The sequence below is a fragment of the Siniperca chuatsi genome, linkage group LG18 (genome assembly GCF_020085105.1).
Source record: "Siniperca chuatsi isolate FFG_IHB_CAS linkage group LG18, ASM2008510v1, whole genome shotgun sequence".
Lineage (NCBI taxonomy): Eukaryota > Metazoa > Chordata > Actinopteri > Centrarchiformes > Sinipercidae > Siniperca > Siniperca chuatsi.
In genome coordinates, this window is record NC_058059.1 from 18892396 (window position 1) to 18914815 (window position 22420).

The 22420-nt window shown below is 39.4% G+C and overlaps 1 protein-coding gene and 3 long non-coding RNA genes across 4 annotated transcripts; 3 read left to right on the top strand and 1 right to left on the bottom strand.

Moving 5' to 3' along the window:
* Positions 1-1663: 1663 nt before the first annotated feature.
* LOC122865279 lies at positions 1664-5501 on the top strand. The gene is made up of 2 exons (XR_006375445.1): positions 1664-3514; positions 3605-5501. It is a non-coding gene; the product is annotated as an uncharacterized LOC122865279 (long non-coding RNA).
* Positions 4566-21607, bottom strand: LOC122865275 (phospholipid-transporting ATPase ID-like). The gene is made up of 28 exons (XM_044173473.1): positions 21026-21607; positions 18999-19082; positions 18719-18777; positions 18436-18549; positions 18012-18110; positions 17823-17884; positions 17574-17646; positions 17258-17328; positions 17055-17137; positions 16445-16603; positions 15494-15582; positions 14663-14856; positions 14315-14523; positions 14174-14217; positions 13914-14079; positions 13418-13606; positions 12879-12994; positions 12601-12765; positions 12056-12167; positions 11677-11782; positions 9754-9904; positions 9337-9520; positions 9000-9223; positions 8545-8628; positions 8159-8404; positions 7851-7989; positions 7463-7593; positions 4566-6145 (listed from the first exon to the last, which is right to left on the bottom strand). Exons 2-28 carry the CDS (start codon positions 19051-19053, stop codon positions 5879-5881), a joined length of 3591 nt encoding a protein of 1196 aa, XP_044029408.1. The 5' UTR covers positions 19054-19082; positions 21026-21607; the 3' UTR covers positions 4566-5878.
* Positions 16480-18103, top strand: LOC122865278. Its single transcript, XR_006375444.1, has 3 exons — positions 16480-16618; positions 17047-17194; positions 17991-18103. It is a non-coding gene; the product is annotated as an uncharacterized LOC122865278 (long non-coding RNA).
* LOC122865277 lies at positions 21355-22237 on the top strand. The gene is made up of 2 exons (XR_006375443.1): positions 21355-21491; positions 21601-22237. It is a non-coding gene; the product is annotated as an uncharacterized LOC122865277 (long non-coding RNA).
* The last annotated feature ends 183 nt before the right edge of the window (positions 22238-22420 follow it).

The following is a 22420-nucleotide window of genomic DNA, read 5'->3' on the forward strand; positions in this document are numbered from 1 at the left end:
GTGGTTCCACATTTGGAAGACCCCTCCATCCAAAGTGACCAATACTAACGGGAGCCTCCCCTGGGATATCGAACCCTGAACCTTTGCGGGATTAATGGCATGCACCTCTTAGCCAATTTGACTCACTTCAAATGGGGTCAACTCTGCCCAGCATGTAAGTCTCGTGATTTCTGTTGTCTTATCTATTTCAAAACAGGAGTTCAGGGAACTTTTGCCTGTTTGCCCCAGCGCAGAGAGCCAAATATAACAACACATGATGTTATATAGAGGTTCTGTTTACACTGAAAGCCTCACATGTCAGGACTATTTTCTATTCTTGTGTCTGATTCTAATGAACTAAATGGATAACTTCCTGTCCATTAGAATAGCCTATTACACAGAAGAACTGAACATAACCGATCAGAACTAACAGTTTTGGAGAAGATTCCTGATGAAACACCTTACAAGAGAGCCAGCAGAGGTTACTGGTAATGTTAATGAGAATTTCTGGGTCATGTGTGTTGGTTTTGTGGAGTGTAAATGCAGCAGACTCCCTCACTAGTGCTAATTTGGCAGCTGGGAGTGCGTGCACTTTCTAAGGTTGAAGGTAATCCTTTATTTAGACACAAGACTTACACTCTGCTTATAGACAACGCTCTCTCTTTGTATGTCTCTCGCTGTCTCACATAGACATTCACACAAATACACGTACACACACACACCATTTGTCAAACATCTAAACAGTTAAGCCACCGTTGGACCAATGTTTGATCTCTGTTAAGGCAAAAGTCTTAACACTGAGTCATCAGTCTAATCCAGAAAACACTCCTCTGTCAGGCTCTTCACATACAGTTAGGTTGTCTAGAGTGAACAAAGCTTTCAAATCAACATTCTAAAAAACACCCTTTTTTTATTTTAAGAGAAGTAATGTGTATGCTAACGAATTTTTAACTGCCCAAAAATCAAATATACAAATCCTATTTGCATGGAATCAACAGAAGATTTAATGCACAGGCACTTCATAAACCTTTATCCTGTGATTGTTTTGGCTGTGGGAACAGTAAAAAACTCAGATTTCCTTATCCCCCCCTTATGTCAACACATGTCTACTTAAAGAGTAGATATAACCTGTTGTATTTGGGTGCTGTTTCCGGTAGTTGGTTCAGATCACTGTCTTCTTGTCACATTTAAAACCCTCCATAATACCCCTTCTTAATTGCTTTATGTCCTTTCCCTTTTACATACCTTTTCTGGTACGCGCTGACAAACACGTTGTCCATCAAAAAATACAATACATCTAAGGTGCCTCGAACAACCCCTAGAGGTTGCCATGTTCATTACAGTGGCTATAAAAGATATTTTTTAAAATAACAATGTATCAATTGACGAGGTGAAAACAATGTGACAAAGTGAAAGGGGTCACTCGTAATGATGTACCTAATGAGAGTTATCACCTGAATAACAGCTCCCCTCGGCTTTACGGAACTTTACAGTGAGTTTCAGCTCATTGTTTAGCTGTCCGGTCTGCAACTACTGTTTTGGTTCACTCTCACCGCTCTCATAGTGTTTTTTTTTGGCCGCAGCAGGCAGCTGCTTTCAATGAAAAAGCTATTAAAAAAAACACTGTACACCACCTGCTCAGCACCAAACAGCAGACAGACACAGTTACTGACTAGCTGGTGAACATAGTGGAGCATTTAGCAGCTAAAGAGCCAGATAATTCCCTCAGGAGTTGGTAGAGACCAAAAACAGAGCTAAAAGAGAGTGACTATTGGACTTACATCAGGTGGACACAAAACACAACTCCAAATCAATGATCAAATGCAGTTTCATGAAGGAACTATCGGTAGAAAGAAAATAGTTCCTACATGAAACTACTCACAACAAATCTGTGGATTATCTTGAGTAACCGGGTCATGATTTCTGGAAAGAGACATTGCTGTTGAGTTTTTCAACTGTATCTTTTTGACACTTTGAGCTCCACAAAGCTCAAAGTGTGTCATATCGTCCCAATGTATTAAAAAAATGCAGACATCTCTACAGCCGATATCTCCAAAACTCAGCAACTCACAACAACACAATCCATATGGATAAATAGCACTACAGGTAAGAGGAAACATGTATTTTTTATTTTGGGGTCCCTTATAGTCCCTTTAAGAGTTGATAACATGCCAACGTTGTTTTCACAACTAAACGTGAATGCGCTCAGTAAATTTCCGAACAATCTGCCAATTAGATTTTGATATTTGTTGTATATAAAGAGAAGCTTTATTTTGTCTTAATAGTATATAGTGAGGAAACTGGGAAAAAAGGATTTATCCATTAATATCCGAAGCCATTTTGATTGACAATCAATTTGATTTCAAGATACCTTTTCATGTACCGAAGTGCTGGTCAAGGGAAGAGTGTACATAATTAAAAGCCGTCCTCTGGGGACCATGAATGTCCATACCAAATTATATGGCAATTTGGCAGGAAGATTGTTCTTTGGACCAAAGTGTTGGCTGCACAGACTGAGTCACTGACTGATCACCACCACTAAGGCTCTGCCTCTGACAGACAAAACATTAATAAACCAGCAACTTTAATCCAGAAATTCTATCTGGAGCTCAGCGTTTTCATCAGAAAGGCACTCGCCTAGTTAGACATGTATATGATGTCTGTTTCCTCTAAGTAAACGTGTTCAGTCACTTTTTAAGGTTGCTCTCTCCACAGAGCAGCACACAGTTGCCTGGTACACTGAAACACATAGTTATCCTCAGTCCAAGTTGGACCGCTAAGTGTGAAATTCTCTATAAGTTGAGTCTGCTGTCTCGTCTTACAGAAGCTGACCACTCAGACCAGGCTGCAGCTTTCCACTTGAACTTTGACCCAGGGAGATTGTATGATAATATCATCAAACTGCTTTTTATTCCTGGCACAATAAATGTCAGTGTCTATTAATAGCATAAAGGATTTAGCTGACTTTCTTTTTTTTGTCACTGCTCTCACTGGCATCACTGGCTTCATTTTTCAATGATATGCGCCGAAAGGTAGGTCGTGGAAAATATTCTGATAATCAGAAATACGATCTTAGGTTGTTTCAAAATGAAAACGTACATGGTTGTGGTGTGGGTGTTCCTCACAGGCAGGCTATTTATAAAGCATACCAGTCCTCATTCCTGTTCCATTCTGTGGGATCATTCAGTGACCTTCACTGGAGACTGTGGAGCCTGCTGACTGTGCTGCACGGCCATAAGGGGAGGAGCAACGAGCAATGGTTAAACTGGAGTGGAAGGAAGCTATATGAGCTGAGTTTTATTAGCTAACCCTTATGCTGAATCTGTTTGGTGCATCGTGCCAAGTATATGTGGATATCTGTCGATCTTCAAGTGAGGAGATCTGATTTGCAAAATCTATGACTTCTTCTCCTTAAAACACAATTTAATAAGCCGGCTTTTATATAATTTCTATTTTTCAGGAATTTTATTCTTCTATTTCATCTCTTCAGTCATTAGCTTTTCTTCAAACCTGTGATTAACCTTTGGCTTTTTTGGTGAATATTATATACTACTTGTTTTGTCTCCAAAGCGCTGTCTCATAAACTGTAATATACACCAACCTGTTTCTGTTTCTTGTGGATCAGATAGAAAGCTTAAAGCTTTTCTGGATTGGCGCCATGCTGGGACAGCCCTACACCAGTGATGTCATTGCTCGCTGTCCCCGGAGGACACTACAGATGTGGGTTGAATGCAGTGTGTGTGTGTCTGCAAATATACCAGTACAGCATGTATGTATGTATGGGAAGTGTGAGTGAAAAGAAAAAGCGTGAGCCTGAGAGGAAGACAGGCAGAAAGAGAGTAAGAGTGCACGCAGCTGCATACATAATGCAAAGAAATCTGGAAGAGGTTTTGGTTGAGGCTTCCTAAATGAGGTCAGGTTATTAAATATTTACAATAATCAGACATTTTTGTCCTTCATACAAATTCTTCTCTGTCTCTGTGATACAGTGTGTTTGTATACAGGATTGTAGTGCATGCATGTTTCTATCAATCAATCTACAATATCTACATAGTTTTAACTGCTTAGAATTCCTACCAATATCCTGTGGTGAAATTAAAAAGGCTGTTTGGCGCTTAAAACAAAGCTTATATGTAAACAAATCAAACCAGTACATATAAGCAATTTCTTGAATTGTGTATGATGACTTTCCTTGTGCTTATATGTATTTCCATTCTGTGCTTCCTGTGTTGATTTATCCTCAGTTTTTGTGATATGTTGTCTCTGTGGAGGTTGCTACTGTATGTACAAATGTGAACTCCATTTCCCATGTGTAAAAATGAAAGCACAGGTGTGCTCTATTTGATGTCATCATAAGATCTGAGAATACCTTTTGTCAAACATTCGCCCTGATGAGGGTCTAGTGACTGAAACAGCTCTCTTTCTCCATATTTGATGTTTTTGGCCTTCTTGCATTTTAGCATTGTGTTGTGATCGCAGTAGTAAAGTCTTGAATCCTCCAGTAAAATCCAACTTGGATATGAATATATTTACATCACTCCTCTTTTTTCCCGTTTGCCTTGATGGTGAAGCAATTTATTTTAACAAAAGTCAATTCATTATTTAACTGATTAATTATTATTAATTATTTGTTTTAGTCACAGATGATCTCTACAGATGCAGAAACTTTAACGATAGCCCAAAATAAAATGTAATAAAATGAAAGACATTGGCAAAATATGTGGTAGGACTGAAAAAAGGGACTTTATGAGTAATATGTGCTGTCTGCTGGTCCTTGCACTGTCCCTCATATGACACTTAAACCATTTCTTTCTACAATTACAAAGACAGCACTGACCCCTGGCTGTACTTCGAACATACTGTGACTAAGTGGTACTAATTGGACAAGTTATACATCCCTTCATAAACAAACAAACAGATGAACACAGAGCAGAACACAAATAAAACATTGTGAACCAAATCTTCATGTGAATAATTATGTAAACAACAGAGTGAAAAGAGGTTCATTGTAGATTTCAACTGAAATCACTCTTTTATCCTTTCTCAGAATGACACCCTGAGTATTTAAAATTCACTTAAGAAAAACAAAAAAAAAATTAAAAGGTACAAAATGCAACTTCATGTTGCAGGCAGTGTAATCCAGTTTCCCCAGATCAGCTAGAGCCAACATTTATGTTTTTTTAACTTAACTTTCTAAAACTCTATACAGATCACAACGAATACTGTAAAAAATGTAGTGTGCATGACACAAAGTTAATCTCATCGCAGTTTCTGGTTTTGCATGTTTTAGCCCATTCACTACAAACTGCATAATGTTTTTCTGACCATTTCTCAAAGCTTACCACACACAATATTAAATCATGCTTGAGAGGTGATGTACTTTTATTTTTCTGTCAAATCTCTGCTGGCAGCTGTGAGTAGGGACTGTTAAAAACTCTCCTTGATAGTGAGTTCAAGGTTGTGCTGACTTCTGAAATTTGAGTCAGCTTTTGTACTGTATGTTTACAGTGTATAAAACAGTGAACACTTAAAAAGATCTCGGCCGCGCTTGCATGTTAGTGCACATGAGTGAGTGATATAACGGCTGGTTAATTTCTCATCTAATGTGGTGAATTAAGGTTTGAGTTTGAATGAATTTGAAGTGTGTTTAACAATGGTCTGTGAGATAAAATTATTGGTCTTTTCAATGGAGTCTGGTGGCGGGCGAGAGAGATAAAACGGCTGTTTGTGGTTTAACAAAAAGGTCCATCTCCGTGTCAGACTCAGTTTTAAGTGTAAAGGTTTGACCTGGAAACAATCCAGGTAGTGAACTTTACCCTGTGCATCCTCTCATGAGTGTGAGCTAGGCTCCAGAATAAAAATGCACTCTGCAGCGGTTTAGTCCCTGCGTACCTCCTGTCTAAGGGCTCTGTGACTCCTCCGGCCCCTCTGCGATGCTGCGATAGTGCTGTGGCTGATTCTGAGCCAGAGGAGAGTCTGTTTGCGTAAACAGGATCGGTCGACTCCTCAGGGGTAGTTTCAGCAGGAACCTCTTAGATGTCACCAGAGCACCGTAGCCCTGGGTGTGGGAGAAGGCGTAGCCAGACCGACGGGTGCTGATACGCCTGGTAGGTGGGCGGCGTGGTGCAGGAGCTGGCAGAGCCTCCTTCCGCACCTTATGTCTCATCTAGAAGGGCGAGAGAGAGACAAGTCTTTAATGTAGACTTCTTAACATTCCCTCATTCAGGACAGTTTATTGCTATTACTTCACATGCGTCTTCAGGGTCCACCTACCTCTATAATGTTTTTACTAATATTTTTACAATGATAGATTCTAGCATTTCTCCTGGCTTGTATACTCGTTCATGTAACATGTATCATAGCTTAAATGTGAATTACTTCTTGCCATATTGTGACCTTAGAATTATAAGGCTCTGTATCTAAATATCAAAATAGATGATCAAAATAATTATGAATGGCACTGTTACAAATGCAAACTTAAGTTTAGTCATTTTTTAGAATCTTGATTTAATTTGGTGAAATGCTGATTTTTAACATTAGCTACCATGCTGGACAGCTAGCTTGCTAATGTTAATTAGACCAAGTTATTTTTACTAACGAGTTACTGCGACTACTAGGTGTCACCTCTGAGATTCAGGTTTCTAGCAGCTAGTTACTGAATGTTTTAGTGATCTGATGCTAACCCTACCATGCTGCTAACTGGGTTTGTGTCTGTTTATAACTTATGTACAGTAGCAGACATGATAATGATGTTATTCAAAGTTCAGACACAAACAGACAGTCCAGGTAAACAAGTAGAAGTAAAGTAAATCTGGGAGCAGAAAAGAAAAAGAGGCCAGCAAAGTACAGTAAAAAGAAAAACAGCAGACACAGGGACAGTAGCAAACAGAAAAATTGTACAACAAGGAGACGAAATATCGATTTTTTAAACAGTTTTTTCACAGTTTTGAATTGCATTGTTAATAAAAACTTAAGAACTGTTTTGTACGTTCAAATCTGTCTGTAACAATCTTTGAAGTGACCAAATGTCTCAATGTCTAACTTATGTCTAACAATATGTAGCTAATTGTTGTCTGTGCCTAAATATCTTATATCGTGACTCCCTTCAGTAATAGTTGATTTTGTGTATTAAAACAAAGTAAGACTAACTACTGTTACAAAGAAAATCATAACTTTCTGTAAAGCCTTAGCAGATAGAACTTATAATTCCAAGATCAAGATATTTCAAACATCAAATAATTTCTGTAACCTATATTAAACTAAGCAAATATGAACGCTATAGACAAACATACTCTATCTGCACCTTCTAATGTATTTAAGAAATCAGAGGGCCAAATTGTAAACTGAAGAATAATATGGGAAGGCAGAGTTTAAGTGGCAACATATTTTTTCATTCAGAGAACGCTAACTTTATTTACAGAGTTAAAAACAGGGTGCATAAAAGACAGCGTAGTTTTATGGTCTGTGTCATGTGTTTTCTCACCTTGTCGTTGATGGTGGGCCGAAGCTGAATGAGAATGAAGCGGAAAGCCACCACAGGCAGAATACAGAGGAGGGAAGTCAGGAATAAGGTCAGCCACACGTTAGGCTGGCTCAGAGAGTTTCGTGCGGTGCCTGGAGTTCGGAAAGCATCAGACCAGCAGTCAGAATCACATAGTCAAAGGGTTTATCGTTATACAGGGCTATAACATTGTATATGGGTTGTAAGGGACTCTGCACACATTTAAAAGGGTTAAAATTTAATGCACAAACTATATTTTATTATTGTTGGCCTGTTATAAACCATATTAACCTCTACATATTAGAATAAAATTTGAAGACGTAGGCACCAACAACCTCTCTGCCTCCATAAATGGGTGGAATCTACTCACCGATGAAGGGGAAAGAGGAGGTGAAGATGAGAAACATGCCGTTGCTGTACATGGTGAATGTGAAGGCAAAGTAAGCGGCCAGGCTGCCCCAAACAAAAAACTGGTTCACTGCTGTCCAGTAATGGGTGTCCAGACACAGCTGAAAAATGGAATTTAGGGTTTAATTAATAAAATAAAAATGAATAAAAAATATAAATATAAAATCTATCACAGTTCATGTGGTTCTATTGCAGTAATAGCATATATGGCAATTTGATAGAGAAATTTATAGCTGTGATGCTCCTGGTGACAGGAACTGTATTCCTCACCTGTATGTTCATCACAACCAGCAGACAGGTCTGTGCCAATAAAGCAAAGGACTGATAGTCGGCAATGTCTTTGCCGTCATCTCGGACCGTGTCTTGCATGGCGGCCCATGGGATGAAGAAGAGGATGAGGGAGCTGTAGCAGCTGTGCATCATACAGTACACAAAGGCTTTCTTATTGAAGTACAGGTTCAGCTGGCCTGGGGTGTAGAGCTGAGGATACTGGAAACTCCAGCGGTCATTCACATCCTACAGAAACAGGAAAGAGAAGCGAAAGCCGAGATGATACAGACGCCAGGGTGTGCACTACTGATAAATTATATGATATTAAACAAAAAATTTGAGTTTCTGAGCTTAAACTTATCACTAATTGTCCCCTTAGCGCATACCTGGTCAAAGAGGCTCATGCCGAGGACAGGAAGAGCTGTGTAAACCAGGTTATACAAGGTGATGAACCACTCATCATACACAGTCTATGAACAAGAACAACAAAGACAACATTAAACATGTAAATACAGCATTAATAATGTTGTATGTATTTATGTACATACGCCTCTCCTGGAACATTTGGTGAAAACTTTACAGTCATTGCAATTCAGGAAACAATTTGTATTTCGCTTTAAAAGTTTTGTTTTGTGGATGTAAAAGTGTTCGTACACGACTCTCATATCTGTGGGGTTGTTATACCACTACAACATGTCAGCAATAAATACTTTTGTGAAGCATATAGTCAACCAGTCAATATGCACTATTCTTAGAGTTACTCATTTGCCTTACTAGATTCCTTATTTTTTCACACCGCATGTAACCCATTACATACATTATTCCAATACATGTCCCTCACCTGTGCAGAGAAGCCGCAGAAGAAGGCGTACCAGAAATGCACAAAGGTGAAGGTGAAGTTCTTGTAAAAGAAATACTGTAGGAACTTGCACATGCGTAGGTAGGACCAGCGACCGTGCACCAGCAGGAGACGCTGAAGGTAACGGAACTGGGCGAAGGAGTAGTCGCTGGAGAGAACCGCCTGCATGCCCTCCTGACCGCTGATACCAACACCGATATGAGCAGCTGAAGGACAGACACAAAAGAAAGAAACAGAATTAACATTTTCCAGCTGTTTGGTTTTATTGCAAATACAACTCTCTGGTTCTTGATATCGTGTCTGAGTTGAATGAGCTCACCCTTGATCATGCTGACGTCGTTGGCCCCATCCCCAATGGCCAGAGTGACAGCCTGCTTGTATTTCTTGACCAGCTGAACCACCTGGGCCTTCTGCAGAGGGGTGACCCTGCAGCAAATCACTGTCTGACACATACACGCTGTCCTCAGCAGCTCCAGCTGCAAGTTGCTCTCCAGCGCAAAGGCCTGAGGACGAAAGGGAAGAAGGGACCGTAATGAGGTTGTGAGTCAAGTGTGGTGACTTTTCAGCTAGAGTGATTAACTTTTTGGGCCCAGCCAGGCAACTTTATTTAAAGAAACAAGACATCCAGCAGGACTTTTTTTCTGGATCGAAGACAGATGGAGACAAAAGGGTAGAACATTTCTTGTTGATTCAGCAGATACTGGAAATAGTAATGTGCCTGAAAAAGCCTTCTTACCAGACTGTGTCCATTTATAACTAGGCCATATTCTCCATCCACCTTCTCATCCTGCACAGTCTCTGTCTTCTCAAGACAAAACAGGCCTGCGCGAGCCTTGATCACAGATGGCTCATCCGCAGCTTCTGGACACATTTTCCTTCTCGCATTCCTGAAAACACGAAGACATGGGGATGGCTGGGCTTTATGAACTGTATTTTTTCTAAAATAATTAGTTTGGGATAGAAACAAATGATTTAACATAAACCGATTACCTGCCTAAAGACTTGGCAACAACAAATAAAATATGATACCAGTAGGGCTTAAGTATTAACATTAACATGCCAATAACAGTTTATTGAGCTTAATGATAAACTTTATTATCAGCTACTCCTCTTCTTCGTGACTGTTTGACAGTAAACACAATGCCTCCTTCAGTGGCCTTCTAAAAGTAAATTTTGGAGGAGTGTTGATAATATAGAAAATCTTAATCCACCTTAACTGACAAAGTAGAGATACACTCTAATTGTGTTTCCCTTTGTCTCCTCATCATTTTATTTTCCTTTAATTATTAACTGGTAAACACGAGTACAGCTTTGTGCTGTGTATTTTAATTGGCCGACATAAAAATTTTTTATAAGGTCAATTGACTGTATGCTTTGACTGCCCCCAAAACAATTGTACAATCATAGTTGAACAACCGTAACCAGGCGAGGCAGGACTGTCAGGCTTTGGATTTCTCCACATGCTGCAGTAACAGTCATACTCGGCATCAAGAGTCTGGAGGGTGTTGTCTTTTTTTTGCCTTTCCTAAACCAAAAATACAAGTGTAAGCAATGTATTATACTTTGTGTTTATCTGCTGTAACATAAGCTGCCATAGTTAGCATGTCCAGCTAACTAGCTTACCTACCTAAAGTAGTAACTGAGCATTACAGCTTACATAAGAAAAATATGTCAGGAATTGTACATCCACTGTGTGGGAGCCAAGATGCTAATATATCAGAGTTTAGTTTAGACTTTTAGAGAAAGGATTGACCCTCTGTAGTGCTCTTTATTTGGTTTAGTGAAATTTACACTCCAGCAGCTCCAGCCAAACTTGTGTTATTTAGGCGTTACCAAACTCATCAGTCCTCATCCTCAAATCCTTTTGTAAAAGTGAAGCATACTGTTTGAAAATACAAACACTTATGCAAATCTAACTACTGTGCTGCTTGTCCAAGTATGTTTGTTATAGAAAGCAACCAAACCATCCAAAGGTTACATTAGATCAAATAACATTTTAATTACATGTACAATACTGTACTATAAAACTAGGGCTAACTAGCTCTACCCTGCAATACACGAACAATGCTCTTCATTTATTTTAATGTCTTCTACAGCTTTAGCTGATGAGGATGCTGACATTACCCGTGACATGTAGCTTTAGCCTCAGTCTTTTAACATTATATTAAGTATGTAGCCATCATGTGCATATTTAAGACTTTTTACAGGGTTTTTGTTTTAACACGATTCAGTTGGAAACTTTAAAAGTCAGTTAGACACGAGGCTTTCAGGCAACTCGCATTAGCTTACTCTAGCTAGCTACAACTTGTCAGTTCTGCCAACAAAATCCACGGTCGTCGGCTAGAAATGAGAAGCCTGGTTTTGTTCACGTCTGTATGAATTTAAACATCAATACATTACAGCTAATTTTCCAGACTGAAAAGCTTGACAGGTGTAGTAACTAAGGGGGTGCTTAGTGAACAATCAATTGTCACTGTTATTTAGAGCTGCCAACTTAGCACAGCTTCTATACAAAAAAAATAAAGCATCAAAAAGCATCAAATGTATGTCAAATTGTGTCGAATACATTATTGGTATATTTTGTACTAGTTATCTTGAAATTCAGTATACTGAAACATCCTCTGATCAGCAGACATACTTGTGTTTCAGACTGACTTACTGTAGCTCTTTTTTGACTCCTTGAGCCGTATTGGCTGTAACAATGAAAATCTCCTTCATCTCCTCTCTCAGCATGTTGCAGGAATAGCCGATATTTTCCGCTGTCTCTGTTTCAAAATATTGATATTTACAATTACTGTGATGCAATTCATCTGTCAAAAATGCCAAACATTCACTTTTTTTCCACAGTTCATTTCCAGATGACACAGGATGTTTAGATGTGTCATTAGAACCCTTGGAGATTTGGCACCTGGGGGTTCCTGACACATTGAGATTTACAGTGAGAGAATATGAAAATATATTTCACATTATATTACTGTATTACTTCACCCATCTTGAAATGTGTGATTTGAACGGGAATATCCAAATGCGACACTAACCCTGTTTATCCCCGGTCAACACCCAGATTTTGATGTCAGCTTTAGCCAGTTGCTCTATGGTCTGTGGCACGCCGTCCTGCAGCTTGTCCTCCACAGCTGTTGCTCCCAACAGCTAAAAAACACAGGTACAGGGTGTAATGTGAAAAGGATTTTTTTGTATCATTCTGTGATAAATAAAAAGCATCTCCGATTTTTCAAATCATATTTTCCAATACTGTATGTTTAAAGCAACAATTTTAAAGCCATGCTCATGTTCTTTCTCTGGCAGAAATAAAATAATCACCTAAAAAACAACACATAATGATAAAGCAATACTGGTTTAACTGGCACTTCAATCTGCATGTTAGATCTTTTTGTTAGTCTGGCAGGCAGTGTTCATCATCATTTCTTGATGTCTCATCATTATTAATTCCATGTTTTATGGAGCAGGATATACAGTATATTTAATTCTTCTCCAAATATACCAACCAAGAAGTTAACCAGCCAGTTGTTGAGTCAATCAAACTATCTAGCAATGTGTCAAAGTATTCAGCAGGTGGACTAACCTGCAGGTCTTTCTCTATCTCTTCATAAAGTTCATCCAGTCTCTCCTCTCGTCCCTCCATGGCAGTGCTGGCCTCATGGTGGCGTTGTTGCCAATCCTCCATATAGCTCTCATCCAAGTCCTTGTAGGCCAGAGCCAGCGTACGGAGGCCGTCGCCTGCATACTCCTATTTTGATTGGATAGTTCAAAGCAGTTCAAAACAAAAATCCTGACAATTTCTGAATGTACATTAGTTTTATATGGGCACACACATCACAAAAATCCAACCGCATCACTCACGTTGAGGTGTCCGGTGGTAACTTCCTTCAGTTTGTTACAGGACGGGTGCAGTCTTTCAAAGATGATGGTGTCTGCTCCTTTGCAGAATAGAGTCAACTTGCCTTCGGGGCTACGCACTGGAAATCATGGTTGAAGTCACTTAGCAAGGACAGATTCATGAGGTTTAACACATAAACTTGTCACATCTAGGATCATTTTCATGACAGATTGCATGAATTTAAATGAACATCTCTGAAAGGATAATGTGAATTTGGCCATTTCCTGAATTTACAAGGTTGCTATTGAGCAGTCGATACAGGAATTTCAATTATCAGCGCACCCTTGAATGCACCAACAGAATTTTTGAAATGGTAACTATTTCACCATGCAATTAAAGCTGGGATCAAAACCATACAGGCAACAGATTGTTTAGTGTGATGGATTAAGTATCTAAAGAACTCTTTTAAAAATCTATAGCGATCTATAACATCCTTTTTTGGCAACATGCAAAACATAGAAAATATAGAAAAACCAAACATTGTGCCACTACTTTCTCTCACCTATGACTGACATTCTCTTGCGCACATTATTAAAGTCAAGAACAGCGAGAAGTTCATAGGTGACTTGTTTGCCCATCTCCACGATCGTGATGGTCTCTGGCGTGCGTGAGCGGAACACAAACCCAAAGTTTCTTGCTGCGGTCACCAGAGCGCCCTCATCGGGAGACTGAGCCTGATAGTGGAGCTCCCCTGCCAGGAGATAAAGATGGCAAGAGAGGAAAGGAAGAAAAGTTAAAATGTGAACATTAGTAAACACAATTAGTTAGGAATTGAGTTAATTTGGTTAATCTGAAAATAAAAAGATAGAGGAAAAACAAAGAGGAATCTGTATTATTATTATTAGTACAGGACTGAGCTCTATTAGGGTTTCACACAACCACAATGCAAAACCTATTTAATAACCAGAGACAGAACATAAGCAGTATAATTATTCTGTTTTAAACCTTTGCAGGCACTTTCCATGTAGTAATAAAGACATCCATTAGAGGACGCTCACCCTCTTTCTTTTCCTCAGGCATGACGGTGTGGCACAGAGCCAGCAAGCGGAAGAAGGCCTGAACCTCCAGGTTTCCTTCTCTCACCGCCTCCACCAGACTGTGGTCGTGAAAGATGAACTTTGGATCAGCAAGCTGGTTCCAGGAGAAGTCCACTCTATCTGTCTTCTGCAGAGAAAAAAAAGCAGAAACAAAAGAGTAATACATACTTTACACAAAATCCACAAAAATATACAGTCGTGTATCAGTATTCTCCTCTCACCTCTGTTATTTCCACCCTTTGTCCAGCAAAGTCAAACAGCTCCCCTGAATAAAAGAGAAATACACTCCAACATCAATTATTCAGCCAATGCTGGTGTGTCCATTCAACTCTGTATATATTTATATAAGCAGAGCTGCTCACCGTAAGCTTTCCCATTGATGGAGGACTTGTTGAAAGTCATGATGTTCTGCGTCAGGGTGCCGGTCTTGTCGCTGAAGATGTATTTGATCTGGCCCAGCTCCTCGTTGAGTGTGGTGGTCCTCGCCTGTGCAGGAGTGTCATTCTTGGGGTAATACATCTTCCTGTCCCAATCTATGAAGAAGCTGTTCCCCAGACGGATGATCTCCACACTGACATCCACACACACATAGGGATAAGTGTGAGACATGTAGGGACACACAAAGACAAACAATAACTTTGACTCTGAACTTGACTCCCGATAACTTCTGTTGCTTTCTGATTTCGTTGTCTTTCTGTGCCAAAACGTACCTGACGTAGAGAGAAATGGGCACCACCGTGTTGAGGACGATGACGTAGGACCAGAAGGAGAGGAAGGATGAGAGAGCAGCACCAACCCCTGAGTCACGAGGGAGGAAGGCTGTGAACACGGAACCCTCCTTCACCTCCCAGATTGCATTGCCAATTGCCAGAACGGAGCACATAAACGCCAGGAAACCAAAGATCTGATAGATTAAAGATATCACATAAAAATCAATCTGCATTTCAATAATGGATTCTTTTATGAAGGTAATGCAGGAGGGAACTCAAGGGGCATTAAGTAATCAGTGGCTTTTATTGACTTTTACTGTATCAGGAACAAGTAGGAAAAGGAACAACACTGATAAGTTCCCTCCAAGTAGTTTTACTAATAGATCTTGTAACTGGAAGAAATGTCAAAGTATAATTAACAAGCAGAGCAGAGATCTAACAAAATTGCTGAGTAAAGAGTAATGTGCAAAATCAAGTAATGTAAAATCCTGAAATCATAATTCAGCTTTTTTTTTCTCCATAAGAGCATGGCATTTTAGCCATTGCAATTGTAACTATTTTCTTTTTATAATTAAGTTCATTTCAAAACAGAGCAAAGAGTTATGATCAATAACCCCAGCTGTATGTATGTATATTATTTTATTTTCAAATCAAGACACATTACAAATTTTACTTAATGCATTCCACAGCAGCATTCATTCATACATGTGTTTACATAACTAGAGATGCATTTAAAGTAACACACTACTCTGAGTTAGATGTGTAAGACAAAACATTTTTTAGCTAAATTGTACATGTGAGCTTGTGTGTTTTTCTGGACATGAAACTCACACACAACACCAGGACATTCATCAGGTGATCAATGCTCGTCCGTTTGAAGGTTGTCTTTCCACTGTTCTGCATCAGCTTGGTGTCGGGACCTGGAAAGGTTCAACCTCTTGTTCAGATACACTGACAGTCATGCAGATAAAGGCACGTTTTCAGCATTTGCAGACTATAATGACGGTAAAATGTGCCTCAGATACTCTTAATCTATCAATAATATGTAATGTTCAGTGTATTCTACAAGTTTGTATTAATATAGTATTGTGATTTACATTTTTGAGTACATATTTCTTCTCACATGTTTTCTTGTACTTCAGTCAGTGACTTGCTAACAAACAAATGCCTGTGGGCCTATAAATCCAAGCTAGAGATAGAGTTTGATTGAGGCAGCACCCCTGCCTTTTCTTAATTGTTTTGCTATCAAACTATGTGATTCATGAGCTGCTCTCAAAATATAACCTAACTGGACCAGACTCAGGATTTAACTTATCTGACCAATGATTTCTTATCAGTCAAAAGTCCAAAGTTAGCACATAAAATGCTAACTGAATGCAGGTTGGTCATTTACCAAATGGTAACAATTCATATAAAGTACAACAGCCAAAGATTAGCAGCTTGTACCTATAGTAGAGTTAATGATTCTACTTACCATTACTAAATTAAATAAATAAATTCCATGTATTATTATTCACTGATGTATTTTACTGTTATGTTATTTGTTATTGTGTTTTTGTCGGTCTTGTTTATAATAAAATAGATGAATTCTCCCACTAGAACTGGTCTGTTGTGTGTAGCATGAGCGCCCTCTGCGGAGCCCCTGCAGACTTGACTGGTGCACCCCAAACTTGGCTGTACGCTGTCTCCGTCCGTGTTTTAGGAAATTCATTGCACAACACTGAGCGGGTAGTTCCCGTCGTGTACGCAACTGCTACAAGCTAGCAGCTCTTGAGCGTTTACCTCCGAAGATGACCAGACCGAAGCACCACTCAGTGTTTCTCAGAGTACATCCTCTGAGCAGCACCTTGTCATTGTCCAAAGCGTAGGTTTGTCCGTTCAGAGTCATGGTTCCTTTGAACTTGTCTAGACGGTTATTGGGAGACTCACATCGCACTTCACCTGAAAGAGACAGAGGTTAGTGGCAGTGAACACATCCAATTCTACAGTTCACAAGTTTCAATATGGAAATATGTTCTGTTCTAGGCTACAGCTCCTGTGTTCAAGTGTGAAACTCTGTAGTCAATTTTCATTGAATCTTACCTTAAGCTTAACTACAGCGCCAACACAAAAACATAACAAATTCTAATCTGCAACCTTAGCAGTTTGAATAAAGATAAGTACATATCAGAGAAATCCCAATATTTTGACCAATCTCGACAAATCTCCTATCTTCTCCCTTCTCTATTGTTTTTCTTTCTCTCTTTGAAATGTTATGTCCTTGTCATATGTCTGGCCGTTTTCCTTTTGCTCCAGTTGTCTGTGTTGTCAGTTTTGCATTGACGCAGAATTCTTAGTAAAGAAGCCAGATGGCAATTCTAAAAATTTGGGTGTGTTTCTTTCAGCTTCTCACCATTGAAGCTAGCCAGAGCATGGATGCTGTCTCCCATCTCTCCAGTTACGGTCAGGGCCTGTTTCACCTTCAGATTGGTTTCACTGGGGGAGACCAAGAGGACATGAGAAGGATGCAACTGAAGGGAAATCCCAGACAGTGTGAGACATCAGCCGTCAGCCAAGCACACACAGACACACACACACACAGTACTGCACACTCACCCATCTAATTCAGCCGTTTCTACGTAGACCAGATTGAGAGGCTCACTGCTGGACAGCAACATAAGGTCCGCCTAAAATGAAAGCATTAGATACAGAACAGACAACTGATAGTACAGAAGATAATAAGATGAGATAAACTATCACTTGTGGGAACTTTGTCTTGGACTCAGTGTAGCTGTTGTTATCACTGAAAGCATCAAAGTGTATAGAATGGCCACATGCTATAAAATGCCATAATGCACATACGGTTAACATTCCCTAGTAATTACAAAAATAATTCACTTTTTAATCTTTACTGTAGCATCTCCATACTTACTGTGACAAACTGATTATTCTCCAGTTTGATTATGTCTCCTACTTGCACATTCATCCATTTTTCATTTCTCAGTCTGCCAGAAAAAATAGAAACATAAAACACGCAATGAAATCACAACACTGCATAAAGACTTCAAAACATGACCTATTAAAGCTCAAAACGGCTCAACGGCTGCATATTTGTGTGTGTACGTTCATCATGTGTAATCTGCAAGTATATAATGTGATATCTGTATCTTAAACGACTCACTCTCCATCGATGAGGACGTTCACGATGCGGTTATTCACTTGATTGTCGCTTTTGTGTCTGTTCTACACAGACAATACAGGAAAGAGAAAACAGTGTTTGCTTAGATCTGACATGGATTCCCTTTTAGTTATTTAACAAAGCGCTGTGTTTGCATTTTTGTCCCAACAGATCGTTATAATTTCTGCTTACTATGTCATCGCTGGCGTCTTTGACTGCTGTGATGGACAGCACCAAAATCAGAGGGACAGCCGTGGTGAACCAGGAGAGAGAGGAGATTTGTGGTATTACCTGTCAAAGGAACACACACACACACACACACACATTTAAAATGCATTAACACCTTGCATCTGTTGGAATTTTTACACCGGAATCCGATAATCTGGAAGCTATATAAGGTCAAAGGTCAGATTTTTTCTCTGAATATTTTGTGGCTAACATTTGCGAAAACATCCATTTCTGCCAGCATCAGTCAGCATAAATACCCATGACCCCCCCCCCCCTTGATAAATTTGTGAAAATTCTTAGTCATTGAAAAACGGAAATGTGTAAAGACCCCATGCAGTCCACGTTGACATCACAGCACTGGAGGAGGTAAACAAATAGAAACATCTACCTGAAGGACCATGAGGAAGAGGAAGTAGGCATTGGCGAGCCTCCGGAACTGCTCAAAGAGGTTACGTGGCAGGAAGGTGAAAATGTTGTATTTGGAGGTCTTGATGGCATTGTTCTGAAGACGAATGTGACAAATACAGTACGAATGGGACATGACTTATATTTAAGAAAATTCTGTTTTTGTAAGGACAGCACACAACTGTCAAGACACTGAATTCTGAAAAGGGTCTCCCTCCCGATCCCATCTCATCTGCTGGATACACACAGACTGTTTCTATACTTACAGCATAGTGGTAAGACAGGTTGAAAGGTCTGTCATTAGCTCGCAAGTGTCTCTCCTCCTCTGTGAAAAAATACAAGATTCACAGCAAGAGAGGGATGAAGATATAGCAGCATTGTCACTAATCGTCAAGTACAACATGCAGTATGTAAACATTAGTGGTATTAGTCCACTGACTCTATATTACAGACATAATGCAAGAACAATAAAAACTCAGTTTAAGACATACGCAGACGTACAGCTGCTTAACATTTAATGTACAGTTTGTATGCATCAGATCTCACCTTTTTTTTCCTCCTTTCCACACAACTGGCCAAAGTATGACACTGCCGACCCCATCTTTAGCTCAGTTTCTCCATATTTCACACCTAGAGAAAGAGCATGCGTATACTTATCACAGAGTGACGCATAGTTAGCGAAGCAAAGAGTCATGTAGTTGGACTATACCGAGACAGCAACTGAAAGGGGAAACTGGCAAAAGTGAGGGGGAACCAGTTGATTTATGGAAGGTCATGTTTGTGTACAAGATATCCAAGTATTAGCAGAGGAAATGAGTGAATGCTTTTTTAAAAGTGGAGATTTAACAACATACAGGGGACATTTGCTGAAATAAAGTCAGGCAGAAGAGATGCAAATGAGGGAAAGATAATAAAAACAAAAAGCTAAAAGCTAAATAAAACACCAAAACAACAGCGTTGACGCACATGTGATTCCTGATATTTTGCTGATTTAAGAAATTAGTCATAGTTTTTAGTCAAACTGAAATTGTGTCTAGAAAATGACAAGTAAGCTACAACTCAAGTAATTTGACTTTTTTGAATTAAGTCATCACTAAAATGATTGTTAACAAACAGACAGGCTTTCTGTAATACAGATCCTGGTTTGCTCTTATGGCCAAAAATTGCGAAATTTAAAGTATATTTCTGTGCATTTCTATAAACATGTTAAGGTAACATGACATTTAAGTGAGAAAACAGACGCGAGTCTTTCTTTGAGGAAATATCAGGCAATATCATCAAGAATTTATCTGTGCTGCAGAGCTATAAAGACATCTAGCCACTCCTTCTCAACCCTTTGTACCAGAGAGAGATCTATGGCAGATAATCCACTACCACAAAGATTAAGATAGCGATATGACCATGAACATTTGACTTGCTTAGAATCAGGCAAGAATTGCAAGACATTGAATACACAACAGAAAATCAAGGTTTTGATTCATATTTGTGTGTTGTTTTTTTTTGGAACAGCATACCATTTCCTAAATAATAACAATAAAACTTTATTTATAGAGCGCTTATTAAAACAAAGTACAAAGTGATTCACAACAAGAGAAATAAAATACCACAGTGAATGATGAAATATAAAGAAATAAAATACACAAAAGCAATAAAATAAACAGCCAGTTCAGGTAAAATCTGGATATGCTTTCCGATAAAAATGTGTTTTGAGAAGAGACTTAAACGAAGACACTGACTCAGACAACCTAATTTCTTCTGGCAAGTTGTTCCAGAGCCTCGGGGCCCTGATGGCAAAAGCTCTGTCCCCCTTAGTTTTCATCCTGGACTCAGGAACAGACAGGAGACCCCTGAAGATCTCAAACTTCGTGAAGGTTCATAAGGGATTACAAGATCTTAAAATCAATCCTAAAACAAACAGGGAGCCAGTGTAAAGAGGCTAAAACAGGTGTGATGTGACCGTACCACTTGGTCCTGGTTAACAGCCTAGCAGCTAAGTTCTGTACAGTCTGCAGTCGTTTCAGAGTTTTTTGATTAAGACAAAATGGAACAGGAAGAATATGAAATGTCCACAGTGAAATCCATAACAATAAAAAATGACCAGAAATTGGTTGCTGATCCTTGCCCTGCATATATGGTAAAGAAACAAAACCACCCATTACCCTGTATTCAAAATAAGTTAAAAAAAAGTGTATGTCCTCCACATAAAAGAAAATCATGAATCATCTTTGAGATAAATGAGACAAAGTTTCTCACCACTACATGTGCTGCTCAGCAATATCCTGATTTGTATGTGTGTACAGTTTAGAAAACCAGACGGCTCCAAACCAAAAGGCTTGGTTGGGCATGTTTCACTCACGCTGTTATTGTTCTACTTGCACTCACACAACTATGAAATTGAATGAATTATTGTGAATCCGGAATGGCTTGGACTTATTGATTAGTCATGTATTTGAAATGTGTCTCACATGTCTAAGGGTTTAAAATGTAAGCGCCTTCGTGTTCTTTTTCCACTAAAGTGCTGTACATCCACCATTTTCCCAGTGCGTAAAAACCAATGAAAACCAGCCACATACCTCAAACAAAAATGGGATTTCTTGGGTCCTTTAAGTCCTGCACACACATAGACACAGGAACACAGGGCCAAAAAAAAAAAAGATAAAAAGAAAGTGGGAAAAAAAAGCTAGTTTCAATTCTCCCTCAGATAAAGTAAATCCAGGTCCTCGTCTGTGCTCTGTTTGGATTCCCAGGCAGAGAAGGGGGTTCGACTGGGGCTTCCAGCTGGATGAAAGAGACACAGGACGGACGACAGGTGAAGTGGCGTAGTGGTGAGAGAGGCGCCTACTGCAGAGGTTTCAGGTTCATGCAGGAAGAGCTGGGATCCCCCGGCGCCTAACAGCTCAGGGCTTGAGCAAACAATGCAGCGATCTTTGGACCTGGATGGTGAGACGGGGCAGGAGTGGAGGGCCAGTAAAACAACAGTACAGGTGAATGGCTCCAGCCAATCGGGGCCAACATTATAGTTTCGATCTGAGCAGCCAGGTATGTAACACACCCTGTGATGGTGCGCATGCTCAAAATGAGGACTTCTCTCTCTGACATTTTCAATATCAGCTCCTTTAGTCCAATTCACATTTTGCCTCTTTCATAGGTGCAAGAAATGCCAGGCATCTGTTGCTCTCTTGAAGCATAAACATTTTTAACGACTTACCAAAAGTAAGTTATGACAGCTCTGAAAATTGTGACTTCATGACTGATGTGCACATCCAGGTGCTTTCAGAAATGGAATTTAATACCTGGGCTCGAACACAAAGAGACGCTGTGTCGTCCAGGAGACCTCAACTTGAACTGCTTGCTAAATTAGTTATTGTGTGTGTGTGTGTGTGTGAGTGCCTGCAGGCACACAGAAATAAACTTCTACCTGCATGTATGCACAGATGTGCATGCACAAAGACACAGGCACATTATGTTTTCACAGTGGTAACAGACCTAATCGCCTTTGGGAAGATGCAACTCAGACATCAACAGGAAACACTAATGCATGTCATGTGGATCAATTTTCAGACAATCAAAGTGAGGGAAAAAATGCTTCAAGAGCATTCCAAAAGAACGTATTGCATTTCATAACATAGTGGTGTGAAATTCCTCTTCCTGTTAAACAAGAGTTACCAGTAGGAAAAATCATATTGGCATTTCTGATTTAATTTAGGAAGTCTGGTGCAATAATTCTGCAAGATTGTGTTATGATTTGTACTAATTAAAGCATGCAATAAAAAATGATATGTATATCTAAGTGTGCGAGTGACTATGCCCCAATAAGGAATCTGTCCTAGTTCTACAGAGCTGAATCTTAATACACTATTTATATTGGAAGAATCAACTCAAGAAAAGTGTTAACCAAACACATAATTATTTGGTTTTACTCCCTTTATATTGCCTGTGCACACAACAAATACTTTCACACCCAGAAA

Excerpts from the sequence above, each read along its gene's own strand:
- LOC122865275 (XM_044173473.1), bottom strand. The coding sequence starts at position 19,053 with ATGGGGTCGGCAGTGTCATACTTTGGCCAGTTGTGTGGAAAGGAGGAA. Across the intron at positions 18,778-18,998 it reads TGGAAAGGAGGAAAAAAAAG|AGGAGGAGAGACACTTGCGA; the intron begins GTGAGATCTGAT and ends ATTTTTTCACAG. Across the intron at positions 6,146-7,462 it reads GGCCCACCATCAACGACAAG|ATGAGACATAAGGTGCGGAA; the intron begins GTGAGAAAACAC and ends TCGCCCTTCTAG.